Source organism: Tachyglossus aculeatus, chromosome 3 (genome assembly GCF_015852505.1).
Source record: "Tachyglossus aculeatus isolate mTacAcu1 chromosome 3, mTacAcu1.pri, whole genome shotgun sequence".
NCBI lineage: Eukaryota > Metazoa > Chordata > Mammalia > Monotremata > Tachyglossidae > Tachyglossus > Tachyglossus aculeatus.
In genome coordinates, this window is record NC_052068.1 from 69,320,746 (window position 1) to 69,348,401 (window position 27,656).

At 46.4% G+C, this 27,656-nt stretch overlaps 1 protein-coding gene across 1 annotated transcript in view; it reads left to right on the forward strand.

Annotated features, from left to right (window-relative positions):
* Positions 1-224: 224 nt before the first annotated feature.
* OPN4 (opsin 4) overlaps positions 225-27,656 on the forward strand; it is a 37,621-nt gene continuing 10,189 nt past the window's right edge. Inside the window, exons 1-7 of the mRNA XM_038744309.1 lie at positions 225-257; positions 11,204-11,349; positions 15,356-15,489; positions 16,285-16,488; positions 20,068-20,239; positions 22,771-22,932; positions 25,702-25,809. Of these exons, the coding sequence (XP_038600237.1) occupies positions 255-257; positions 11,204-11,349; positions 15,356-15,489; positions 16,285-16,488; positions 20,068-20,239; positions 22,771-22,932; positions 25,702-25,809 (929 nt within the window). The 5' untranslated portion in view covers positions 225-254. The remainder of the gene's footprint in view (positions 258-11,203; positions 11,350-15,355; positions 15,490-16,284; positions 16,489-20,067; positions 20,240-22,770; positions 22,933-25,701; positions 25,810-27,656) is intronic.

Consider the following 27,656-nt stretch of genomic DNA (forward strand, 5'->3'; position numbering starts at 1 on the left):
CATGGAGAAGCAGCATGAATTTGGACAGCGGGTGACTTGCTATGATCACTGAGTTCCAGAGCAAAGTTGTGGCATCAGCTCAGGGACTTGAAAGCCAGTTTTGCTTCATCAGGATGAACGCTCCCTCCACACACCAGGGGGGCCTGGGCCCATCGTCAGATGCCAACTGTACCCGCAATGTGACGTCCCTCAACATCTGGAATGGCTCAGAAGTAGACGCGTATACTTTGCTGGACCTTCCCCCTGTGACTCCCATGGTGAGTGTGGAGATAAAATATTGCTTTGCCCCCTAAGCCTGTGGCTGGTTAGATTGGCAAGATTACTGTGGGGTCAGTCAGTTTGGCAAGTGGTCCCATCTCCCCTTCCCTAGCATCTCCTGGTAAAATCATTTCTGAAACAGACCAGGACCAAGCATTCCTTCATTCTTCGAACATGAGTGCAGCAGGGAGAATTCAGGGTGTGGGATGGGTGATGAACTGAGGAGAAGGGAGGAAGATTACATAAAAATGAAGGGGGCAGAATGAGGTCCAGTGTGAATGAATGCTCCATGTTCAATGGTGCACCAGCAGAGATGAAGCTTGTGTTCAGACTACAGGACGGGCAGTTTCCTTTCCTCAGCCCAACCTCTTCTGAGCAGTCACTTCCTTCCCTTTCTCCCTCCCTCCACTCTCCACCTCACCGAGGAGTGAGCACTGGAGTTTCTTCTCTGGTTCACTGCTGAACTTCACTGCTGGAACCACTGGGCCAAATGTGTATTTTAAATATTTTACATTTAAACATTTTAAACATGAAGTACACGTACAAAACACACACACACACACACACACACACACACACCACACACACACATTTCAACTAAAGGATATCTAGCGTTAGTCATTCATCTGCCCTGAGGTTGGTCAACGTAATGACAGAGTAAGCCGATCCACGGCAGTGGGAAAGGAGGGAAAAAGTATTCTTTGTATAGGCCTGGGAGGAAATCTAAAATGTACGAACTCTTAAAATATAGTAGGAGTTTAAGCCAGATGTCTCAGTGTGCACAGTGTTAAATTGACCTTTCCATTTAGCTCCAAAGTGCAATAACATGGGAAAGCTGCTGAAAAAATATAATAACCTTTTAAATTCCACTGTTGAATCTGCGTACTACCCGCCTTTGGAATAAGCGTTTTTCAGATGTGAAACTGTGGCACCAGAAGAACTTTAATGCATAGTGGTTTTAAAGGTCTCCCCCTTGAAGACTGTGAGTCCGTTGTTGGGTAGGGACCGTCTCTATATGTTGCCAACTTGTACTTCCCAAGCACTTAGTACAGTGCTCTACACACAGTAAGCACTCAATAAATACAATTGAATGAATGAATGCATGCATGAATGGTTCCCTTAGTCCTAGAGGGAGGAGGAAAGGGGAAAAGATGCACTGTAGGCCTGCAGGGAAAGAAAAAGAGGCTCAGAAAGTCAATCAGTCAATCGTATTTATTGAGCGTTTACTGCATGCAGAGCAGTGTAATAAGCACTTGGGAGATTACAATATAGCAATGAACAGATGCATTCCCTGCCCACAACGAGCTTCCAGTATAAAAAGCCACTCACCCAGTGCCTAGAGTAGGTTCCCCTTCCAGGAGCCCACATGTGGGGGCAAGTAGATACACTCTGCCAGACAATGAGAATCCACTGCTCGCTGTCAGCCCTGGCAGGACTCCAGCCATGGGCTGAGCCCCAGACCCTTGAAATGATTCCCCAAACCAAACCTAGCAAAAGGTTTTGTGATCAAAAAGCACTTTGCTTCTCATCCTTCCTCAGACAACCCACACCCCACAATTTGCTCCTGTAATGCTAAACTTCTCAATGTACCTCAGTCTCATCTATCTTGCCGCTGATCTCTCACCCAAGTCCTGTCTCAGACTTGGAATGCCCTCCGTCCTCATATCCGATGGGCAATACCTCTCTTCCCTTCAGAGCCTTATTTAAAGCACATCTCCAAGAGGTCTTCCCTGACTAAGCCCTCATTTCCTCTTCTCCCACTCCCTTCTGTATCTCCCTGACTTGCTCCTTTCGTTCTTCCCCACTCCCAGCACTGTAGCTCTTATGTACACATCTGCTATTCATTTATATTAATATTTGTCTACCCCTCTATACTGTAAGCTCATTGTGGGCAGGGCATGTATCTGCTAATTCTGTTATATTGTACTTTCCCAAGTGCTTAGGACGGTGCGCTGCACATAGTAAGTGCTCAATAAATGCCATTGGCTGATAATCCATAATATATTTATTTATATTAATGTCTACCTCCCCTTCTACTTGTAAGCTCATTGTGGGCAGGGAACGTGTTTTCCAACTCTACTATATTGTACTCTCCCAAGCACTTAGTACAGTGCTCTGCACAAAGTAAGGAATCAATAAATATGATTGATTCATTGATTCCCCTCATGGATTTTATAATCTAGCAGAGAAGATAGACTGACTATAAAATAAGGTAAGAGAAGTAGTAGAGCTTAAGGAAATGTGTGTAAAGTGCTGTGGGGGTGGGAGGCATGGTGAGCACCTAAGTGCTTGTGGGGTAGAGACTCAAGTGCATAGGAGATGCAGAAGGGAGGAAGCATTATCACCTGGCTGATCATCACTGATCAAAAGTACCTATTTACTATTCTATTTATTTTGTTAATGTTGTGCATATAGCTATAATTCTATTTGTTCTGACAATTTTGACACCTATTACGTGTTCTGTTTTGTTGTCTGTTTCCCCCTTCTAGACTGTGAGCCCGTTGTTGGGTAGGGACCGTCTCTATATGTTGCTGACTTGTACTTCCCAAGTGCTTAGTACAGCGCTCTGCACACAGTAAGTGCTCAATAAATATGATTGAATGAATGAAAGTGGCAGATGGAGGTGGGTGTGGGTGGATAGGGTAGTGTAGGGGAGGGGAGAGGCAGGGCTTCCCTTGGTTTCACAAATGGAGCTCGTTGTGGGCAGGGAAACATGTCTGCCAACTCTAAGTTGTACTCTCCCAAGCACTTAGTACAGTGCTCTGCACACAGTAACTGTTTAGTAAATACCACTGCTTGATTGATTGAGAGCTTAAAGTGCAGAAAAAGTCAGTGTTGGAATGGGGAACCTCTTTATGCTTCTTCCTAAAAGAGGTGCAATTAGCATGAGGGGACAGATTGTGGTCTCTGGTCAAATTGCAGGCCCAAACCCTGGCCTTTAGAAGAGGCCCAACGGCAGAAGTGGCCAGCCTCTGGGCCTGGACCGTGTGAGAGCTCAGGGAGGAGGCATTCCTTTTGACCCCACCCATTAGGGTCCGTCCAATTACCCCATCCTCTTTAGCACAGGCTGGCCTCTGGCCCAACCCCAAGTCCCATTTATGGAGTCTAGTCCCGGGTTTGGCCAGTTCCCGTCTGTATCCAGCCCCTAGGGAGAAGCTGTTTGGGGGTCCGTCTCCACTCTGCCATTAGGAGCCCCCCAGCATGCTCACCTGACTGATCTTGGAGCACCAGGAATCTCCAGTTGTCATCACATGGCCCGTTTTATCAGAGATCCACCCCCCGGGCCTCCTGACGTCGAGCAGACACTGTGGGGCACAGCCCGGCCAGCTCAGCACCCAAGAGCTCACTGACCCACACTGGCAGGGGTGCCCCCACAGCACCAAGACCTGAGAAGCTGTGGTTAGTCTTTCCTCTGGGGAGCAGAGTCTTGGAGTCCCACCTCGGAGAGACCCCTACTGAGTACCCAACAAGGGCTGTTATAGTACAAATCTTCATCCTTATCATAGCTTAATCCTTCATTTCCCATTAGTTGATCCTTATTTGTTTCTCCTCTGGTCCTCCTCCCAGGTGACTTCCAACCTTTTTAGAGAGGGGGAGAGGGGGCTGCTCTGCTCCCACTGCTCACTGGGAGGGGTCCTCTTTGGCCTTGGACTCCTTTCACCAGGCGGTTTTCTAACCTGACCTTGGCTTACTCCCCTCTATCATTCCTCCTTTTTTGGAGGAAAACCAAGCACTGCTCCTACTGCTCACGAGGAGGGATCCTGCTTGACCTTGGGACTCAGTGCCTGGTTCTACTCCCCTCTGTCTTGTCTCCTTCCTTTTGGGAGGAAAGCCAACCTCTACTCCTACTGCTCATGGGGAGGCCCCTGCTTGACTTTGGAGCCTCCTTGGCTTGTTGGTTGTCTATTTCGTGTCCGGTGTTAAAGTCGCTCATTTACACTGATTCATACTGGGCCCTTGAGCAATAAATCAATCAATCAATCGTATTTATTGAGAGCTTACTATGTGCAGAGCACTGTACTAAGTGCTTGGGAAGTACAAATTGGCAACACATAGAGACAGTCCCTACCCAACAGTGGGCTCACAGTCTAAAAGCAACTTCCCCAAAATCCTCTGCTTTGTGTGGGGCCTTCCCTTTGACCGCACAGAACTCTTGGAAAGCTTTATCCAAGGGCTGGCAAGCCTCTCCCTCCAGTGACCCCTCCTGCCAGCCACAGTTCCAAGCTCTTCCCCTCTCTGGGTCTTGCATCCCATTGGGAAAACAGGGAAATTCCTTCCTTCAAAGTGGGGGCTGCAGAGACAGTGGCAGTAAAACGTGGAACCAAAGGATCGGGATCTGCTTCCCAAATCCTGGGTGATCCTGGGGCTGGATGCCTGGCTTCCTGAGATCATCATCAATCGTATTTATTGAGCGCTTACTATGTGCAGAGCACTGTACTAAGCACTTGGGAAGTACAAATTGGCAACATATATCGCTATAGAAACCTGGTTAAACTGGAAGGAGAACTCCGGCTTGAATTCCTGTCTCGTAATTGGTTCTGTAGGTGATAGTAGTTACTGAGCTTACTCATCAGGCAGTGGTCTGAACCAGGCTCTGCGGAGCTTTCAGTACGATGGTGGAGGCAGATCAGGTCAGACACATAGATGCCCAAGCCGCTGTGAAGCAGTGTGGCCTAGTGGCAAAACCCTGGGCCTGGGAATCAGAGGACCCAGGTTCTAATCCTGACTCGGTCCCTTACCTATTGTGTGACCTTGGGTGAATCAATCGACTTCTCTGTCCTTTGGTTTCCTCATCTATAAAATGAGGGCTAAATACCTATTTTCCATCCTATTTAGATCATGAGACCGCATGTGGGAATGGGGCTTTACATATATACCCCAGCGCTTGGCACTTAATAAATACCATAATTATAATAATTCATTCATTCAATCGTATTTATTGAGCGCTTACTGTGTGCAAGCACTGTACTAAGCGCTTGGGAAGTACAAGTTGGCAACATATAGAGACGGTGACTACCCAACAATGGGCTCACAGTCTAGAAGGGGGAGACAGACAACAAAACAAAATATATTAACAAAATAAAATAAATATATGAGCATTTGGACCATAAAACCTTAGACAAGATGCATTAGGGAGCCAGCATGGAAGGAGTCAGGGGATTCAGCCAAGCCACATCCCTCCCCTCCCTCAGGGCCCTCCAGCAAAGTCACCACCTCCAGCTGGTATTTTTTTAAGTGGTATTTATTAAGCACTAACTATAGGTCAGACACCTGTCAGGGTCGAACCTGGACAGTTTCCAGGACTCTACCAGTCTCAACTATGAGGGGGAGAGTCAAACAGAGGCATATCCTAGCTTGGGCACTGGCTAGCGGGTGGAAGGCAATCTGCTACAATTCAAAACTCACCTGTGCTGGGCAGCAGCGGCACGGGAGAGAGTCAAGGGCAGAGACTCAGGTTTACTGCACAGAAGGAGGCAATGGTAAAATGCTTCTGTATTTTTACCAAGAAAACTCAACAGATACATTACCAGAACGATTGCAGATGGAGGTGGGGAATTCTGGGAGAGATGTGTCCATGGCGACAGTATGGGTTGGACACGACTCCGCAGCATAAGACAACAGCAGCATATGTCAGACACTGAAGTAAGCGCTAGAGTGGATAAAAGCTAAGCAGGTTGGATACAGTCCATGTCCCACATGAGGCTCCTAGTCTTAAATCCATTTTACAGATGATGTAACTGAGGCACAGAGAAGTTAAGTGACTTGCCCAAGGTCACACAGCAGACAAGCGGCAGAGCTGGGATTAGAACCCAGGTCTTCCGACTTCCAGGCCCGTGCTCTTTCCACAAGACCACACTTGAAGAAAGGAAGAAAGAGAGAGAGAGAGGGGAAGAAAGAAAGGAAGGAAGGAAGGAAGGAAGGAAGGAAGGAAGGAAGGAAGGAAGGAAGGAAGGAAGGAAAGATGGAAGGAAGGAAGGAAGGAAGGAAGGAAGGAAGGAAAGAAGGGAGGGAGGGAGGGAGGAAGGAAGGAAGGAAAGATGGAAGGAAGGAAGGAAGGAAGGAAGGAAGGAAGGAAGGAAGGAAGGAAGGAAGGAAGGAAGGAAAGAAGGGAGGGAGGGAGGAAGGAAGGGAAGGAGGGAGGGAGGAAGGAAGGAAGGGAGGGAGGGAGGGAGGGAGGAAGGAAGGAAGGGAAGGAGGGAGGGAGGAAGGAAGGGAAGGAAGGAAGGAAGGAAGGAAGGAAGGAAGGAAGGAAGGAAGGAAGGAAGGAAGGGAGGGAGGGAGGGAGGGAGGGAGGAAGGAAGGGAAGGAGGGAGGGAGGGAGGAAGGAAGGGAAGGAGGGAGGAAGGAAGGGAAGGAGGGAGGGAGGAAGGAAGGGAAGGAAGGAAGGAAGGAAGGAAGGAAGGAAGGAAGGAAGGAAGGAAGGAAGGAAGGAAGGAAGGAAGGAAGGGAGGGAGGGAGGGAGGGAGGAAGGAAGGGAAGGAGGGAGGGAGGGAGGAAGGAAGGGAAGGAGGGAGGGAGGAAGGAAGGAAGGAAGGAAGGAGGGAAGGAAGGAAGGAAGAAAGGAAGAAAGAAAAGAAGGAAGAAAGGAAGAAAGAAAGGAAAGAAAGAGCAGAGCAGAGAGAAGATGCTTTTCAGTCACACAATCCTCTCAGTGACTTCCTCACTGACTCAGCACTTAGAACAGTGCCAGCACTTAGAACAGTGCTTTGCATATAGTAAGCGCTTAATAAATGCCATCATTATTATTATTCCATGCACTTTATTTTATTTGGAATGGATTTAGTTATCTATGTGTGAATATTATTTATACCTATTTTCAAACCTCCTCACCTGTTGTATAGTCACTGTTCATGTTGGCTTACTCACATATTAGATTGAAAGCTCCTTGAGGGCGGAGATCACATCTCGTCCTTCTTCTCTATGTCTCCCAAGCCCTGCATCCGGGGATGACGAGAAGCAGCGTGGCTCTGTGGAAAGAGCACAGGCTTTGGAGTCAGAGGTCATGGGTTCAAATCCCAGCTCTGCCAAATGTCAGCTGTGTGACTTTGGGCAAGTCACTTCACTTCTCTGAGCCTCAGTTCCCTCATCTGTAAAATGGGGATTAAGACTGTGAGCCCCCTGTAGGACAACCTGATCACCTTGTAACCTCCCCAGCGCTTAGAACAGTGCTTTGCACATAGTAAGTGCTTAATAAATGCCATCATTATAATGTTCCGAGAATTCAGGAGTGGGAACCTGCACAAAGGAATTGATTATAGTGATAGTGCTTTGCAAATCATCATCATCAATCGTATTTATTGAGCGCTTACTGTGTGCAGAGCACTGTACTAAGCACTTGGGAAGTACAAGTTGGCAACATATAGAGACAGTCCCTACCCAACAGTGGGCTCACAGTCTAATGCCATTCTCAGTCTCTCTTGCCTGCCAGTCATGTCCCACCAGGGCCTGGAATGCGATGAATGGGCAGGTGGGAAGGGGTGAAGTGATTTGCAAATGGAGATCTTTTACCTGAAATCTCCATTTATGGCTGAAGTGACCCAATACAAAGTGTCAACAACCCAGCAGGCTGTTGCCTTGGTAGCAGCTATGGTCTTTCCCACCCATGATAGCCTGCTGTTTCTCAGGATTGGGTTGGGTCTGCCCTACTTGGGTTGTACTCTGGGGGACTCTTTAGTTAGAAACCTGCCTCACTGGCAGAAATGCACTGTCATTTGGTTCAGTGCACTCCCCCAGTTCTCTCATTCACACCGATTACTTCTCCCAGTATTCTGTGGCCTGCAGTCTTTGCTCTTTCCAACCCTCTGGCTCAGGACTCTAGCTCCAGTTAAGGTCCCAGAACCCTAAGTGTCATGATGATGATGATGATGATGATGATGATGATGATGCTGATGATGGCATTTATTAAGCGCTTACTATGTGCAAAGCACTGCTCTAAGCGCTGGGGAGGTTACAAGGTGATCCGGTTGTCCCATGGGGGGCTCACAGTCTTAAACCCCATTTTACAGATGAGGCAACTGAGGTACAGAGAAGTTAAGTGACTTGCCCAAAGTCACACAGCTGACAATTGGCGGAGCTGGGATTTGAACCCATGACCTCTGACACCAAAGCCCGTGCTCGGCACACAGTAAGCGCTCAATAAATATGATTGATTGATTGATTTCCACTGAGCCACACTGCTTCTTCATGATGTTGCACAGGGTCTGAGGGCAGCCACCGATGGCTGTCAGGTCCATAGGGGGGTCAGGGGAGGGTGCCCAATCTGACCCCTGATAATTCTGATAATCTAGACCGCAAGGTCATGTGGGCAAGCAGCGGGGACTATGGCTACCAAATATTATATTGTTCTATTGCACTTTCCCAAGTGCTTAGAATAGTGCTCTGCACACAGAAAGCGCTCAATAAATGATTGATTGATTGATTGATTGGTCACCTATGCTCTTCGTTAGAAAGAGAGAGACCATCCAACTTTCCCTCCACATCTCTGTTCTTTGCTCCAGTAATCCAGCATGGGGCTATTGCCCATCAATCAATCAGTTGTATTTATTAAACACTGCATAAGCACTGCTTTAGAGCACTGTTCTATGTCTTTGGGAGAGTAGAATGCAACAGAGTTGGCAGATACATTCCCTGCCCACAGTCTAGAGGGGGAGACAGATTAATACAAATAAATTAGAGATATGTAAAGAAGTGTTGTGGGGCTGCAGGTGCAACTGTTTAAAGGGGGCCTATCCAAATGCTTAGGCAAAAGAGCACGGGCTTTGGAGTCAGAGGTCATGGGTTCAAATCCTGGCTCCACCACTTGTCAGTTGTGTGACTTCCGTCTAGTCACTTTACTTCTCTGGGCCTCAGTTACCTCATCTGTAAAATGAGGATTAAGACTGTAAGCCCCACGTGGGACAACCTGATCACCTTGTATCCCCCCAGCTCTTAGAACAGTGCTTTGCACATAGTAAGCACCTAATAAATGCCATTATTATTATTATTATTATTAGTCAGAGAAGGTCTCTTGGAGGAGATGTGATTTTAGTAAGGCTATGAAAATGGAGAGAATAGTGATCTTTTTTTATGGTATTTGTTAAGCACTTACTATGTGCCAGGCACTGTTCTAAACACTGGAGTAGATACAAGCTAACCATGTTGGGCACAGTCCATGTCCCTCATGGAGCTCACCATCTTAATCTGCATTTTACAGAGAAGAGAACTGAGGCACAGAGAAGTTAAGTGACTCGTCTAAGGTCACCACAGAAAAGTGGTGGAGCTGGGATTACAACTCAGGTCCCTCTAGCTCCCAGGCCCATGCTCTATCCACTAGGCCAGGCTGCTTCTCTGTCATATATGAAGGGGGTGGGAGGCCAGTGATGAGATAGATGGGATTGAAGAAGAGCGAGTAGGTTGACATCGGAGGAGTGAAGCGTATGGACTGGGTTGTAAGAAATCAGTGAGGCATGGTAGGAGGGGGAGAATTGATTAAGTGTTTTAAAGCTGTTAGTGAGGAGTTTGTCTTCAGTTTGGAGGTGGATGGGGAACCACTTGAGAAGTAGGAAGATGTACTGAATGGCTTTTTATAAAAATGATCAAGGCAGCAGCATGTACTAAGGACTGGAGTTGGGCGAGACAGGAAGCAGGGAGGTAAGTGAGGAGACTGATGCAATAGGCTGTTGGAAGATAAGTTCTTGGATCAGTGTGGTAGCAGCTTGAATGGAGAGGAAAGGGTGGATTTTAGTGACATTATGAAGGTGACAGAGTGAATACGTGGGTTGAATGAGAGAGATTTGTCTAGGGTAATGCCAAGTTTACGAGCTTGTGAGATAGTGGTTTTGTCTACAGTGATGAGAAAGACAGAGGAAGGCCAGGGTTTGTGGGGGAAGATGAATTCTGTTTGAACCTTGTTGAGCCTTCTCTAACTTTTTTAATGATATTTCTTAAGCACTTACAGTGTGAAACTCTATTCTAAGCGCTGGGGTAGATACAAGTTACTTAGGTTGGACACAGTCCCTGTCCCGCATGGGGCTCACAGTCTAAGTAGCGGTAGGAGGGAGAACTCTTCCCTCTAGATACCCATGCATTTGCCCAAGCTTGCTTGAACCAAATGGTATTTCTGGCTGCAGAAATTCCTGTAGCTACAGATTCCATGTGTTTTTCCCACCTCTGGTGGAGGAATGATTTTTTTCTCTCTGTCTGAATCTGCCACACACCAGCTCCAGTAGATGCTCCTTAACTCTTATACTATTACTGCTATTCATTCATCCATTCATTATTCATTGAATCATATTTATTGAGCACTTACTGAATGCAGAGCACTGTACTAAGCACTTGGAAGAGTACAGTAGAACAATAAGCAGACACATATTACCACTGCTACTAATAACGATAATAGCAAGAGTAATAGTGGTATTTACTAAGTGCTTACTATGTGCTAAATACTGACAATTTCAGGAACAATAATCCTGTACTGCACTATCCATCCCTTTCATGTATCTTTTTCCAAGACTTTGGGTCTCTCCTCATTCAGAGGTGGCCTCAACCCACTGACAGCTGGGGAGGAAAAGAACAAACTTCCCTCCACTAAGAAGTAGGTGATGGTGGTGGTGGGCATGGGTGTGGTTGGGGCGGCGTGTGTGTGTGTGCGTGTGTATGAATCCTTGGTGATGCAAGGATCGTAGTCCCAGGAATCAACCTGGATGCCCAGTGTGATGCTTAAAATGCTTCAGCCACTGCTTCTCTCAGGTGTGAAGTCAAAAAGCTCAACAGAGATTTTTATAGCATCATCCAGCATTTTGAGCAATGCTTGTCAAATAGTAAGGACTCAACAAATACCACGTTGATCATCCTTATCATTATCATCATCATCTTTCCTGTGGAATCCAGGACATTTACCAGCTCCCAGAAACTGGAAATCTCAGCGCTGATAGGATCTTTGCTGTTCCACCATCTTTCCCTGTAGGGTGAAGCCTCACTGCCCAGCTCCTACCACGCCTTCCCAACAGTAGACGTCCCGGACCACGCTCACTACACCATCGGGGCCATCATTCTGGCTGTGGGCATCACAGGTGTGCTGGGGAATTTCCTGATCATCTACACATTCTGCAGGTACCGAGGTTCGGAGGGGGTGGCGAAGAGGGTGGAGTCCTAGGTGATGTCTCTTGGAGTCGGGTGCTGGGGTTCAGTGGAAGTGGGGTTGGGTTAGTTGGTGGGGTGAGAGGTGGAATCAGTGGCATTTGGGGAACATTCAAAGACCTGAATGGACTATAGTCCTGGTGCGTTACTCAGGACAGTAGAGAAATTATCTTCCTGAATAATTCATCATGGATTCATCGTGGACTTTTAGACTGTGAGCCCACTTTTAGACTGTGAGCCCACTGTTGGGTAGGGACTGTCTCTATGTGTTGCCAATTTGTACTTCCCAAGCGCTTAGTACAGTGCTCTGCACATAGTAAGCGCTCAATAAATACGATTGATTGATTGATTGACACCAGTGGAGAGGCCCTTTAAATAATAATGTTTTGAATTGGTAGAGTGCTTTTTATTTTTCCAGAGAAATTCTCATCAGTTATCTGAATTTATACTCACAATAACCCTGTGAGGTTGAGAGAGTCTAGTGTTATAATTCCCATTTTATGGATGAAGCAAACGAGGCCCAGAGAGATAAAGTGACCTCTCAGGGTCATACAGAAGGCCTATAGCAAAGCTAGGCCTGGAACTCGGGTCTTCTGGTTCCTAGCCTCTTTCTCTTTCCACTAGCCACACTGGCTCTAATAATTATAATAGTATTTATTAAACATTTGCTATGTGCCAAACACTGAACAAGATAAACAGATTGGAATTGGTCTCTGTCCTACATGGGGCTCACAGTCTAACTATTATTATTATTGTTATTATTATAACTATTATTATATTATCATTGTTTTCTTAAGAGCTTACCATGTGTAAAGCACTGTTCTAAGCACTGAGGTAGATACAAGTTAATAAGATTGTATTTACAGTCTAAATAGGAGGGAGAGCAGGCATTGAATCTTCATTTTACAGATGAGGAGACAGAGGCACAGAGAAGTTAAGTGACTTGCCTAAGGTGCCAGCAGGCAACTGGAAGAACTGGGATTAGAACCCCGTCCTTAGACTCTCAGGCCCAGGCTCTTTCTATGAGTCCATGCTGCTCCTTGAAGGACAATGGGTATTGAATACCTATTTTACAGATAAGGAAACTGAGGCCCAAAGAAGTTAAATGATTTGCCCAAGGTCACACAGCAGGCAAGTGATTGAGGCAGGACTAGAACCCAGGTCTTCTCACTCCCACTTTCCACTAGGTTACACTGTTCTTTCTCTAGTCAGCAATGGACGCTGGTCTTTGGGGAGACTGGAATCAGCCTACGTGGCTGTGACAATTATTCTAACTCATCTTGCTTGGCATCCAGCAGGAACCCTATCTGACCTTCTTCCTTTCTGTATTTTTGGTGGTCCCAGGAGAACTGGGTTTTCTCCACCCAGGCACTGACCTCCTAAAGAATCACTCTGGGCCTTGAGCATCAGAGGAATCCTATTCAGGGGCTGGAGCACTACAGTGGGGAGGAAAATGGCTCTTCCACAGAGACCCACAATCCTTTGGGCTGGGTCAAAAAAGACGGAGGAATCTCATGGGACCCCACTAGCCATCAGCTTCCTGGCCACCTGTTAATCAGTCAATCAATAGGATTTGTTGAGTGCCTACTGTGAGCAGAGCCCTGCCTTAAGGGCTTGGGAGAGATAGCATCTCTGTAGCTCCAATAAATAGAAACATTTTCTGTCCACGATAAAGGGCCGTCGACCCCCAGCCCATGTCCTCCTCTTGTCCTGGAATGCCCTCCCTCCGCATATCCTCCAGCTAGCTCTCTTCCTCCCTTCAAAGCCCTACTGAGAGCTCACCTCCTCCAGGAGGACTTCCCAGACTGAGCCCCCTTTTTCCTCTTCCCCTCCCCATACCCCCGCCCTACCTCCTTCCCCTCCCCACAGCACCTGTATATATATGTTTGTACAGATTTATTACTCTATTTATTTTACTTATACATATTTCCTATTCTATTTATTTTGTTAATGATGTGCACCTAGCTTTACTTCTATTTATTCTGATGACTTGACACCTGTCCACATGTTTTGTTTTGTTGCCTGTCTCCCCCTTCTAGACTGTGAACCCGTTGTTGGGTAGGGACCGTCTCTATATGTTGCCAACTTGTACTTCCCAAGCGCTTAGTACATTGCTCTGCACACAGTAAGCGCTCAAGAAATACGATTAAATGAATGAATGAATATTAGTACACATAATTGCTGCCCTCAGAGATCTTAAAAATCTAGTTGGAGAGACAAACTCTTAAATAAATTACAGGGTGGAAGAAATGAGAGAGAATAAGGATACATACATAAGTGCTATGGGAGGTTGTGTAGTTAAGTTCTGAGATGGCGTAGAAGGGTTGAAATTGCATTTGGGGGACATAAAATGGGAAAATTTAGATTAATTGTGGAAGGCCTCCTGAAGGAAAGTTGATTTTTAGAAGGGTTTTGAAGAGGGGGAAAGCAGTGTTCTGTTGCACATGAACAGAAGAATGTTCCAGGCAGTGGTGAGGACATCAGCAAGAGATTACTTGCAGGTGAGGCAAGAACGGGTCCCAGTGAGTATGTTAGCTTGAGAGGAATGAAGAGTGGGACCTAGGGAGTAGTGGCAGAAGGGAGTAGATAAGTAAGAGGGAGAGAACTGATTGTGTGCTGTAAAGCCAAAGGTCAGGAGTTTCCACGTGATGCTAAGACGAATGGGCAATTATTGGAGGTTTTTGAGGAGGTGGGTGACATATGCTGAATGGTGTTTCATTCCATAATCGGGCCAGTGGAGAGTAGAATAGACTGGAGGGGGGAGCGAATTGGAGGTAGGCAGACCAGTGAGGAGGTCAATGCAGTCGTCAAGCTGGGATATTGCAAGTGCCTGAACCCCTGTGGTGGTTATTTGGATGAAGAGGAAGGAGGGAGGATCCTAGAAATGTTTAGGAGGAAAAACAGGCAGGATTTGGCAAATGGACTAAAAGTGTGGGTTGAAAGAGAGGGAGGAGTGGAGGATAATGTCAAGGGTACAGCCTTGAGAGGTAGGGAGATGGTGGTGTTGTCCCCCATGATGGGAAAGGAAGGAGAAGAAAAAATATAAATATGGGAGGAAAGGTGAGGAATCCATTTGGAACATATTAAGCTTGAGGTGCCAGCAGAACATTAGTGTAGAGATGACTGGGAGGCAGGAGGAAATGTGAGACTGGAGGAGAGAGGTCAGAGCTAACGAACTAGATTTGGGAGTCATCCACATAGAGGCCGTAGTTGAAGCTCTGGAAGCAGATGAGCCCCTCTGCAAAAGTGAGATGAGGAGACCCAAAATAGAGGCTTATGGTACATCCAAATTTGGGGTGTGGGAGGCCAAGAATGAGCAGATGAAAGAAAAAGAAAGATTGTCTAGAGAGGTAAAAGGAGAACCAGAAGAGGACTGTATCATAAAAACCAAGGCTAGATAGATAGTGTTTCCGGGGGAAAGGAGTGGTCCACAGTGACGAAGGCAGCTGAGAGGCAGAGGAGTATTAAGACTCAGACCAGTGGGACCCACCTACTGGGCCCAACATCTCTGCCTGAGCTGTCAGACTGGTTCATCCTCCTTGTTGCTGCTTTGTCAGGTGAGGTGGGCATTGCCCCGGCCAGCTCACAGAGCTCATTGTCTGCCTCAGTAAGGGGAGCAGCTGGGCTTGATGAGGCGGAATGCCTCCCTTTCTAATCACCCCATTCGGCAGTAGCTACTAATCCTATCAGCTGCGGAAAATGCTTCTCCAGATCAGCCTGACCCAGATCCAGAAAATCCATAACCTGTGGCCAGGACATTAATTTCCTGTTCAACAGGGCCGGGGGGCAGGTGGGGTCGGAGAATCTAATGGGCCGTGCTTCCTCAGAGATCGAACGGATCCTCATAATCAGCCCACTCTCCCTCCCCCAGCTGCGGGGGTGTTAGGGGGCCAGGGGTGCCTTGGACTTTCTTTTTTCAGCTCATCTGGGGCCCCTAGACCATATTGAGTGTAACTTGACTTTGGTCTGTTTCCCACAGGAGTCGAAACCTCCGGACTCCTGCCAATATGCTCATCATCAATCTGTCCATCAGTGACTTCTTCATGTCCCTCACCCAGGCTCCCGTGTTCTTTGTCAGCAGCCTTCACAAGAGATGGATTTTTGGGGAGAAAGGTATGTGGGTCAGTAATTGCCACAAGGTCATTCCTTTCAGGTATTTCTTGCTCCTGTGACTTCACATGTGCAAGCCTGGGCATATATTGGTCGCTGGCTTTCATTAATGTCTGTTGGGCACTGGGTAAGTGGCTGGGAAAACGTGCTATAGATTAGCCAGAGGAAGAAGGTCCTACTTTTTCCCAAGCAGCTCACACACCTGGACCCAATTGGAGAGATATTTAGCCAGAGTTTTAAAACATCCAAAGGCTCAGTCACATTTCCCAGATATTTTTGATTGCATGAATGACTGGGCAAACCACCACATGGTTAATAGTAACTGTGGTACTTGTTAAGCACTTACTATGTTCCAAGCACTGTTGTAAGCACTAAGGTAGATAGAAGATAATCAGGTCCCATATGGGCTCACCATCTAAATAGGAGGGAGAACAGATATTTAATCTGCATTTTGCAGATGAGGAAACTTAGGCACAGAGAAGTTAAGTGACTTTCCTCAGGTCACACAGCAGGTATCTGGCGGACCCAGGTTTAGAACCCAGGTCATCTGACTCCCAGGCCTGTGGTCTTTCCACTAGGTCACACTGATGCCCTTGGAACTCACATCATTTCTTCAAGGGTCTTTTTTGTATGGCAGGGTGGCACCACTGACTGGGAATTTTACATTTTACCCTCCAGTCCTGTTGACTAAATCCTCAAGGCCTTCCCCCACCTCATCCCCCCCATTTCTCAGGAAGTGACTTGATGTTGGGAAGCTGTGTGCTCACTCTCTCTCTGTATTCCTCTGCCTGGGAATAGGTTGCCAGCTCTACGCATTCTGCGGTGCCCTCTTCGGCATCACATCCATGATCACTCTGACAGTGATTGCATTGGACAGGTACTTCGTCATCACTCACCCGCTGGCCTCCATAGGCTTCATCTCCAAGAGGAGGGTTCTGCTGATCCTGACCGGTGTCTGGGTTTACTCTCTGGCTTGGAGCCTCCCGCCTTTCTTCGGATGGAGTGAGTAGGGTAGAGGCAGGGTAACGGGGGAAAGTGGGTCAGAGAGGGTCTAGGGTGAAATTCCTGGTGGCAGCAAGATTCCCAAACAGTCGGTAGCATTTACTGATTACTTACCATGTGCAGAGCACTGCACTAATGGTAAGCACCGAGTATAGTGCATTAGACACAGTAAGCACTCAATAAATACGATTTGTTGATTGATACAATCGATTAAGTAAAAATGATTCCTGCCTTCTAGGAATTTGCAATCTAGGGAAGGAGACTGTAGCTGTAGCTAGACTGTAAGCTTCTTGTGGGCAGGGAACATGCCTTCCAACTCTGTTATCCTGTGCTCTTCCAAGTCCCTAGTACAGTGCTGTGCACATGGTAAGTCCCCAGTAAATATGATGATTGAGTGATTGAAGGAGATAGACACTGAAATAAATTGCTGGCAGGTGGAAGCAATAGAATTTCAAGCTATGCACATAAGTGCTGTAGAGAAAGAGGGTGGAGTACAGATCTAAGTGCCTAGGGGGTCAGGAATCAAGTGCATAGATGAAGCAATAGAGAGGGAAAAGTGGTGGGGAGTTGAGAGATTAGGGAAGGCCTCCTGGAGAAGATGTGATTTGGAAGATGGAGATGGTGGTGGTTTGCCAGATATGAAGCAGGGGAAGGAGTTCCAATCAGGAGGAAGGCCATGAGAAAGAGCTCCACAGAGAGAGAGTTGAGAGCGAGGCACAGTATCTACCTTGGTATTAGAGAAGTGAAACATGAGGACTAGGTCTCGATGGGAGAAGAACCAAGATAAGAAGGGGAGAGAGCTGATTTGGTGTTTTCAAGCTGATGGTCGGGAGTTTCTGCTTGGGGAGAGACATTATCAACCAATGGAAATTTTTGAGAAATGGGGGGATGGATGCAGAACAGTGCTTCAGAAAAATGAGTCGGGTAGCAGAGTGCAATATGGAATGGAGAGGAGAGAGTTTGGAGGCAGGGAGATCAGCTAAGAGGATGATTGGTCCTGGAGGGGACAACCATTAGAGACCAAACTTTAAACCCTCATTCTGAAGGCACTTTCTTCCTACCAATGAATCTTGATGCTATTTAGCTATTAGTTCAGGTCTCCAGCTTCATTACCTGGATTTTTATTAGCTCCGTCTGAGAAAAACTGCAAAGTAGCAATGGTTTCTGGTGTTTCAAGCTTCTGATGATTAAATAAAACTAGTAGAATAATCAAAGTTAATGGTAAAAGAGGAGGAAAAAGGGAATTGGGAGTCTTCATGCAGTGCCCGGTGCATAGTAAGCGCTTAACAAACATAATTATTATCATTATTATTATTATTATCATATATGGTATTTGCTAAGCATTTACTATGTGCTAGGCACTGAATTAAGCATTGAGGGATGCAAGCTAATCAGATTGGACATAGTCCATGTCCTACTTGGGGCTCACAATATTAATTCTCATTTTACAGATAAGGGAACTGAGGCCCAGAGAAGTTAAGTGACTTGTCCAGGGTCACACAGCAGACAAGTGGGGGTGCTGGGGTTAGAAGCCAGGACCTTCTAACTCCTAGGCCTGTGCTGTATCCACTTGGCCATGCTGATGCTCAACAGTTTCATCTGCAGTGGTTGTGTGGCTCAGCTGCATCACTGAACCCCCAATGGGACCATCATATTCCTTTGGAAACAGTCCTTTACAAATCCTCAAACAAGAGAGCCGCTCAAGCCAAGGGCTGTTTCCCAGAGCATAACTTACATACAGAAGAAATGCCAATCATGGAACAATTCTACACTGTGAGCCCGTTATTGGGTAGGGACCGTCTCTATATGTTGCCAATTTGTACTTCCCAAGTGCTTAGTACAGTGCTGTGCACACAGTAAGTGCTCAATAAATACGAATGAATGAATGAGTTGGGTGTACATTAAAATGTGGCATATTAAAATGACCATGATAAAAAGCCTTATGAAGCTGGAAAATTTGACTGAAGCTGTTAATTTACTATAAGGGTCTAATAGTAGCTGTAATTCTGAGTCTTGGTGGATAATTGGGGATAATTGGACAATAGATATCTGGTCTACTGTTCAAGTGTTCACCTTAAAACAGAAGAATATTGAGTGCCAGGAGAAAAAGCACAGGACGGTGATCAACATTATCTATCCCCTCTAGACGATTCATTTAATCTCTGGGTAATTTCTTTATTCTCTTGGGGCAGGCTTCCTCCAACATTCATTTCCCAATTTTATTTAGCTTCCTGCTGTTCTGAGCAGCACATGATAGGCTGTTGGGGCTCAGCAGGCATTGACAAAGCTCACAATATCCTATTGCTGCTATTTGCAAAGAAATCTTTCCTGGCCAGAACATTACAAAGAGTAGAGTTCCAAATCTCTGTTAGAATGGGATCAATTTCTGAGAGTTAAAGTAGGAATCAAAGCTGCCCGACCTTTGAGGTGTGGAGGCCCAGTTTGAAGCATAGGCAGATCCCGGACTCCCGCTCCTATCGATGCAACAGACTCAATAGATGTGTTCCCTGCCCACAATGAGTTTACAGTGTAGAATAAGAGACATAATGCTCCTGTTGTCGAATTAATCAAGTAAGTGGTCCTGTGGGTTCGGGGAGAGTGGAGAAGGGAGGCACTTTAGGGAGCATAACATGCTAGCGGGCCAGGCTTTCCTCTCAAGTGGGCCAGTGAGATTTGTGGAATTAGCTGTAGAATAATGATAGACCTCTCATAGTAAACAATCATCAGTTCTGTATTACCAAGAGAACACTGAAGTGGAAGCTGGCAACCACTGTGGGTCATCTCTGCGCTCAATAATACAAGATGGGTTTGGAGAGAAAAAGAAAGATCTCTTCCCTCACTCTAGACTGTAAATTCCTTGTGGGGGGAGTTCCCAGTCCAGAGATTGGTTCTCCCTCATTAGACTTGCGGGCAGAGACTGTGTCTATCAACTCTGTGGTATTGTACTCTGCCAAGTGCTTAGTTCTGCATACATTAAGCACCCAATAAATATGATTGATTGATTGCCTCTCTTCCCTAGCCCTGTCTGTGTATTCTCTCCTGTGCAAATGCTGCAAGTGCAGCAGATTTTTTTAAGCAAGGCTATCTTGAAAGTGTTTAGTCTTTAGTACTTAGGCTTTAGGGGGTGATGGAGTATGCTGTCTTGGACAAGGGCTATACTAAGAGCAGTTGTGTATGGCAGGACAAAGGATAGGGCTGGCCAACCTTCACCTCCGCAGTACTTATGTACATATGATTATACTGTGTTGCTTCCCTTGTGTGAAATTTATTTTAATGCCTGTCTTCCCTACTAGATTATAAGTTCCTCGAGGGCAGGGATCGTGTCTCCAACTTTATCTACAAAGTACACACAGTAAGTGCCCAGCAAATATATTTGATTGATTGAAGGGTAGCAGAGAGAGGCCTTCCCCAGCGAGGTTATTTTGAAATAAGCAACTTTGCCAGAAAAGACTCCAGGGCAACAATTCTATTTTACATAAATGGACTCTGTACCGCATCAACTCTTCCCATTCCAGGAGAAAAAGGATCTCTGAGGCTGGATCTCGTGTCAGTTTCCACCTTTCTTTTCCCTCTTCCGAGGTGCCTATGTGCCTGAAGGGCTCCTGACATCTTGTTCCTGGGACTACATGACTTTCACGCCACCAGTCCGGGCCTACACTATGTTACTCTTCTGCTTTGTCTTCTTCATTCCCCTGATGGTGATCATCTACTGCTACTTCTTCATCTTCCAGGCTATCAGGGGTACCAACAAGTGAGAGATTCTTTTGATCAGGCTTGGGACCTACTGGGGTTAGAAGAGGGAGATAGGTAAAAAAAGAAGCCCCCACCCAAAACTCACACCACCATAACCGTCATTGTTATTACCATCATCATCATCACCATCACCACCACAATCAATCCACCTGGTCTATCAGGTTGCAGTAGCTCAGTGATAGTTGTGGCATTTGTTAAGTGCTTTCTATGTGCCAAGCCCCCTCTCAGGATCGCATACTGTACCAGTCTTGGCTTCAGGAGGAAGAGTCAAGCAGAGGTCTACCCATTCCATTCCCAGCTTGGGCAGTAGCTAGCGAGTGGAAAGCAATCTGCTACAAGTCAAAACCCTTCTGTGATGGGAAGTAGCGGCTTGGAAGAGAGTCAAGGGTGGAGACTCAAGTTTACTGAGTGGAAGGAGGCAGTGGTAAGCCACTTCCATATTTTTACCAAGGAAACTCTACAGATACACTACCAGAATGCTTATAGATGGAGAGTGGGGCGTTTTGGGAGAGATGTGTTCATGGAGTCTCTATGGGTCGAAGACAACTCAGCAGCATAAGACAAGATATGCTAAGCACTGGAATAGATACAAGGTAATCAGGTCAGACATAGTCCCTATGCCACATCAGGCTCACAGTCTAAGTAAGAAAGAGCACAGATATTTAATCCCTATTTTATAGATGTGGAAACTGAGGCTCAGAGAAGTTAAATGACTTGGCCAAGGACACACAGCAGGCAAGTAGCAAAGCTGGGATTTGAATTGGGGTCTCCTGACTCACAGTCCTGTGGTCTTTTCACTAACCACAGTCTGCTGGTGTCTTCCAAAGCATGGGGCAGAGGGACCAGTCATCTTCAGAGTGGCTCGGTAGACTGAATGTTGGGCTCAAATGTTACCTCAGCTACTAGTCTCAAACCTGTCTGAGCCTCACTTACTCAGCACAAAGGATCGCCAGTCTTGCCATCATCATGTATTCACCCTCTCCCAAGTCCTCCTTCTGGCCTGAAACTCCCTCCCCCTTCATAGGCCACAGACCACTACACTTCCCACTTCAAAAACTTACTAAAATCACCCCTCCTCCAAGAAGTCTTCCTTTACTAAGCCCTCACTTCCTCTATTTGCTCTCCCTTCTGCATTGCCTATACACTTGGATTGGTACCTCTAAGCTCCTGATATTCACCCTACCTTCAGCCCCACAGCACTTACATGTTCTTAAAGTCTGCAGCCTTTAATGCCTGTCTCCTCCTAAAGACTGCAAGCTATTTGTGGGCATTGAATACATTTACTGACTCTTTTGTATTGTACTACTAATAATAATAACTGTGGTATTTGTTAAGCACTTACTATGTGCCAGGCACTGTACTAAGCACTTGGGTAGATAGAAGCCAATCAGATTGGACACAGTTCCTGCCCCATGTGGTCACAATCTTATTCCCCAGTTTGCAGACAAGGGAACTGAGGCCTAGCGGAGTGAAGTGACTTAATAAATACCTTTGATTGATTAGAACTCAGTCCCTATTGGACTCCCTAGAACTCTCCCTGTTGGAGAGGCAGCTGTGTGTTGTACAGAGGCGATCCCAGAGCTGCTAGAAAGGACCCAACTCTATGTCTCAATGAACTCTTCTCAAGTCCCATTTTCAGTCTCCATTCTTGCTCCTGTGCAACTGGTTGCTGTGGGGTCTGCCAAGAATGAAAAGAAATAAAAGAAAACTCCTTCCTGGCAAAGACTCAAGGCTCTCCAGAGGCAACAGAGTTATGAAACAGAAATGCTAAAGTCTGGGCTGAAAGATAATGTCCAAGCCAAGAGATAATGACATTCAAGGCTGCATTCCTAGGAGAGATACGCCAGGTTCCTAAATAGGAGGAAACAGGCTTTCCCCCAACCAACCTATTCCTGAAGGGAGTGAGTTCCCTAGAATATAAGAGAAAGACACCTGCACTTGGTTTCAGAAGATTATGAGCAAGAAATGTGTCTGCAAATTCTGTTGTATTGTACTCTCCCAAGTGCTTAGTACAGTGTTCTGCACATAATAAGTGCTTAATAAATACCATCGATTGGTTGATTGATTTGGAACCTACTCCTGACTGTACTGCTGACATGCTTGGTGATTTGGGGCAAGTGCTCTATGGGCTTCAGTTTTTCCATCTATAAAATGGGAACTACCTGCTTCTCTGGTATTTTGTCAGGGTACAGTGAGATAATAAGTTAGGTAATAGATGCAATTGAGGGCTTTAGAAATAGTGGAATAATGAATGGAATTGAGAATTTTAGAAATACATCTCCTTACCATCATCAAGTTCTTCCTCATCCTCTTTCTCCTCCTCTCCTCCCTGTTCCCCAGGTCTTCTGTACAGTCTTGATTGAGACCCAACCTCAAGACTGTAAGTTTCTTGTGGGCAGGGGACATGTCTACCAATTCTGTTATAGTGTACTCTCTCAAGTGCTTAGTACAGTGCTCTGCCCATAGTAAGTGCTAATAAATACAATTGATTAATTGGTAACCAACTGGTTCTGGTGCTCATTTCCCCAGGGCAGTTCAGACTATCAGCTCAGATGACTGCAGAGGGTCTCAGAGGCAATGCCAGAGGATGAAGAATGAATGGAAGACAGCGAAGATCGCCTTGATGGTTATCCTGCTCTATGTCATTTCCTGGTCCCCTTACTCTGTGGTGGCTTTATTGGCTTTTGCTGGGTAATTCTCTATTTCTGTTACCTGCTCCTCAGAGAGCTTCAGCTGTCTTGCAAATCTCTCCCCCAGCCTGCCCTCATCCAGGAGCCATGCCAGGCATAAAAATGTGCACCGGCAACACCCATGGGCTGGGTGCAGCCTGGCAGACTTTCGCCCCAGTCATGGGGAGGAGTGGCTTTTGTCCTGCCAGTGGCAGATACTGTTGAGAAGCAGGTCCTTGCAGGTGAGGGGCCATTCAGAGGATGAAAGCGTAAAATTGTCCAGAGGTCTCTGGGTGACGCACAGGGATGGGCCCTAGGGCAGCTGAATCATCTCCATCCTCTTGCTTAAGGCTTGCCACCAGTGATCCTCTTATACTTGGCTTGATATGCAATTGAAACATATGAATTGTAGCACTTATTAAGCCCTTAGTATGTGTCCAGGGCTGGGGTTGATACGTGATAATCAGGGGTCCCTGAGTTAATCCAAGTGAGCATCTTCTCAGGAACTGTGTGGATGAGGCAGACGCCCACCCAGGGCATGTCAGCAGGGTTATTCAGATCCTGTAGAGACCCCATCTGCTTGTACTGTAGTAACTATAGAAGCAGCTTGTCCTAGTGACTAGAGCATGGGCCTGGAAATCAGAAGAACCTGGGTTCTAATTCCAGCTCCTCCACACATCTGCTGTGTGAACTTGGGCAAGTCACTTAACTTCTCTGTGCCTCAGTTACCTCATCTGAATAATGGGGATTAAGACTGTGAGCTCCATGTGGGACATGGACTGTGTCCAACCTGATTTGTTGCTGAATTGTACTTTCCAAGTGCTTAGTACAGTGCTCTGCACACAGTAGGTGCTCAATAAATACGACTGAATGAATGAATGAATGATTAGCTTGTATCTACCTCAGAGCTTAGTACAATGCCTGGCACATAGTAAGTGCTTAACAAACGCCAATTTAAAAAAAAGGATAAGGGCCAACTTTCCTGATCTCTACTGAGGGTAGACCTGGGGAGAGATATAGATGGGGCAGAAAGAAGTATTCCCCCCAGGGATAGTTGGAGTATAAAAAGGAGTTGTGGAAGTCTTGCAAAATGGGATGCAATGTTATGTCTGGGAGGGTTTCTGTGATGGCCTGGCTGGAGGAAGAGGGATGGCTTTCAAGGTCCCATCCATTAGTAACCATCCATCTAAAAAAAAATTGTATTTGTTAAACGCTTACTATGTGCCAAGCAATGTTCTAAGATGTGTGAATTAAGCTTTACAAAAATCAGTCAGCAGAGTGAAGTATGAACTGGAACAGGGAGTGATTAGAGGCAGGGAGCTCAGCAAGGAGGTTGATGGCTGTAGTCAAACTGCGATATGTGACAACGTCCTGGACCATTGACATGGACCAATGTGGTAACCATTTGTATGGAAGAGAAGGGACAGATTCTGAAAATGTAGGGTTAGAGACAACATTAGTTGGAAACCCCCTAAGTGCGAGGGTTGAAAGTGAAAAAAGTCAAGACAATGCCAGGACTATGGGCTTGAGAGACGGGGAGGATGGTGGTGGTGTCAACTGTGGGGGGGAAAGCTAAATTGGAGAAAAGGCGAGGGGCTCACTTTTGAACTCATTGAGCTTGAAGTGACCGAGATATTACATTACGTGATATTGAATGTAGTATGGTAGAGATAATCCGGTTGGACACATCCTGTCCCACTTAGGGCTCACAGTCTCAATCCCCATTTTATAGATGAGGTAACTGAGGCCCAGAGAAGTGAAATGACTTACTCAAGGTCATACAACAGACAAGTGGCAGAGCCGGGATTAGAACCCAGGTCCTTCTGACTCCCAGGCCTGTGGTCTATCCACTAGGCCACGGTGAGCTCATCAGAGGTCCCAAGAGAAAGGGACGTGTTGTTGCCCCTTCACTCCCCCGCTGTACCCTTTCTCAGCCTCTGGCAGCCATAACCTTCTTCCTATTTTGGTCTGCTTCTGGAGCTCCAGAACCCTAATTTTTTTTATAACTTTGAGATGGACCTTCTAAAAATTCCAGAGCATGGTTAAAGAGCATCTTCAGGGCACGCAGGGAAAGAACAGCCACCAGCCTGTTGTGTGACCTTAGACTAGTCATTTAACCTCTCTGCACTTCCATTTCCAGGGGTGTAAAATGAAGAAGAAGTGCCTGCACTTTTTGCCCCTTAGACTGTGAAAACTGTGTAGTATGTAGACTGTCTGATTTGATTATCTTAGAGCACAACGATGGTTTTTATTAACCACGTATTACGTGCCAAGCAACGTGCTAAGTGCTGAAGTAGATAAAAAATAATCAGATTGAACACAGCCCTTGTTCCACCTTGGGCTGGCAGCGTAGGAGGGAGAACAAGTATTTTATCTCCACTGTACAGATGAGGATACTGAAACATGGAAAAGTTTAGTAACTTGACCAATATCACACAAGCTGGCAAGTGGTGGAGCCAGAATTAGGTCTCTAGTCTCCTGACTCCCAGTTGTGTGCTCTTCCATGCAGATCAATCCCAGCCCTTGGCACAAAGTAAGCACCTAATAAATCCCATAATCATTGTCATTATTCTGAACCTCTGAAAGTAGGTCTGGCCAGCCCAGAGATGGAGAGAATGAAGATAAGTGGGTGGGAAAGACGTCCAAGTTGGAGGAGCTAACTGAGCTGAACGAGCACGCACTAAAACACATTCTCCTTGAACTTGGCCAATTCAACTTGTCTGGGAGGGGAGATTTGCAGGGTTCGTGGTTCAGACCCTATCTTCTCAGCTCCAGTTTCCTCCACATTCAGGTATTCCCACCTCCTAACACCCTACATGAATTCAGTGCCAGCTGTGATCGCCAAGTCCTCCGCCATCCACAATCCTATCATCTACGCCGTCACTCACCCCAAGTACAGGTAAGCCAGGCTGCACGCCATGCTCTTGACCCGTGTCCATCCGTCTTCCCAGGGAAATGGCTTTGAACTCCACTTTCTTGGCCTTGGCATTTCTGACAACACTTAACTTAGACCCACAATGTCCTGCACCTGAGCTTCCTCTGAACCAAGAGGGTGTGTACTCCAAGGGGCTTCATAGACAGAAAGGAGTTTGAACTGTCTAAGGCGATTGGTAAAGAAGAGCAAATTTTCTGGCTAGAAACTACTTTTAGGGTACTTGTGGTGATTTCCCAGGAAATTAGGCTAGAATATAGGTAATAACAATTGTGGCATTTGTCAAGCAGTTTCTTTCTGCCAGGCTTTGTACTAAATGCTGGGGTGGATACAGTATAGGCAGATCAGACAGTCCCTGTCCCACAAGAGGCTCCCGGGCTAAGCGGGAGGGAGAACAGGAATCAAATCCCCATTTTACAGATGAGGAAACTGAGGCCCAGAGAAGTTTCGTGACCTGCCCAATGTCACACAGCAGGCAAGTTGCGGAGCTGGAATTAGAACCCAGATCTCCTGGCTTCCAGGTCTGGACTTTTCCCACTAGGCCAAGTGGTTTCTGTGAGAGAAGCAGAGCCTGACTTCACACAGCCTCTCACTTGCATGGCTTCTGGACTTTTGGTCCCAGCAGCTTCTAACCCTTGTGTGTCCAGCTCAGAGCTGAGTTTCCTTCAGGCAGTTGGGAAGGTAGGGCACAAGACAACTGGACTTGAGGGTGCAATCTTCCCTCTCCAAGGGATGCTCCAAAACCCAGTGCCCCCCATCCGGAAAGGAGACACAGCTTGCTGGAGAATGGAAGCTCTTAGCTAGGCAGCCAGCTAAGCAGATGACTGGGTGGGAGAGGGGAGAGAGCTGTTTTGGGTGAATTTAAATGATTCTCTGGAAAGCCACTCCACTGGCCTGGTTTAGAGGGGCAAGAAAGAACCTTTTGGATTTTACCTTACTTCCAATTAAACTCTGTATGGTTAAAAAGCTAATTTTAATAGCTGTTTTCCCCCATGAGATTGATGTTTCAGTATCCTTTTTCCACGCCAAACAATGGCAGTGCTAAATCCGCTCCCAACGGGATAGTGTATAAGACATCCACATTTTGTTTCATTCAGAATCTGCCTTTGCAAACTGAATTAAGATGTGATGATCTAGAATCAGGATCCTTTCTGTTGATGCTGAGCCTAGAGTGCTACCATCTCTCTGACATGAAGCAGTGTGGCCTAATGGAAAGACCATGGACTTGGGAGTCAGAGGATCTCAGTTCTAATCCAACCTCTGTCGTCACTTGCCTGCTGTGTGACCACCAGCAAGTTGCTTGACTTCTCTGGACCTCAGTTTCCTCATCTGTAACATGGGGATTAAATACCTGTTTTCCCTCCTATTCATAAGGTGGGACCTGATTATTTTCTTGCTTACTACAGTGCTTGACACATAATAAACACCTAACAAGCTATATTATCATTGTTAGTATTAAGACTAGGATGAGCCACAAAGGTTCTGAGCAGAAGGGAGGCCCAGTGTTCCTGGGAGCCTCCTGGCCTCTTCCCTGGGGTCAGAACTGTAACTTATTTATCTTTTTATTTATTTATATTTATGTCTGTCTTCCCCTCTAGATTGTAAGCTTGATGTGGGCCGGGGAGGGGTCTCTTTATTGTATATTCTCCCAAGTGCTTAGTACAGTGCTCTGTACATAGTAAGCGCTCCATAAATACGATTGACTCACTGACTGATGCCTGGGTCTAGTCTCATCTGTGCTGGAGATCAGTCCCTTGGACTCTGTTAGCTGGGATTGCAACACTAGCTGCTCCTCACCTTGGAGGCAGGAGGAG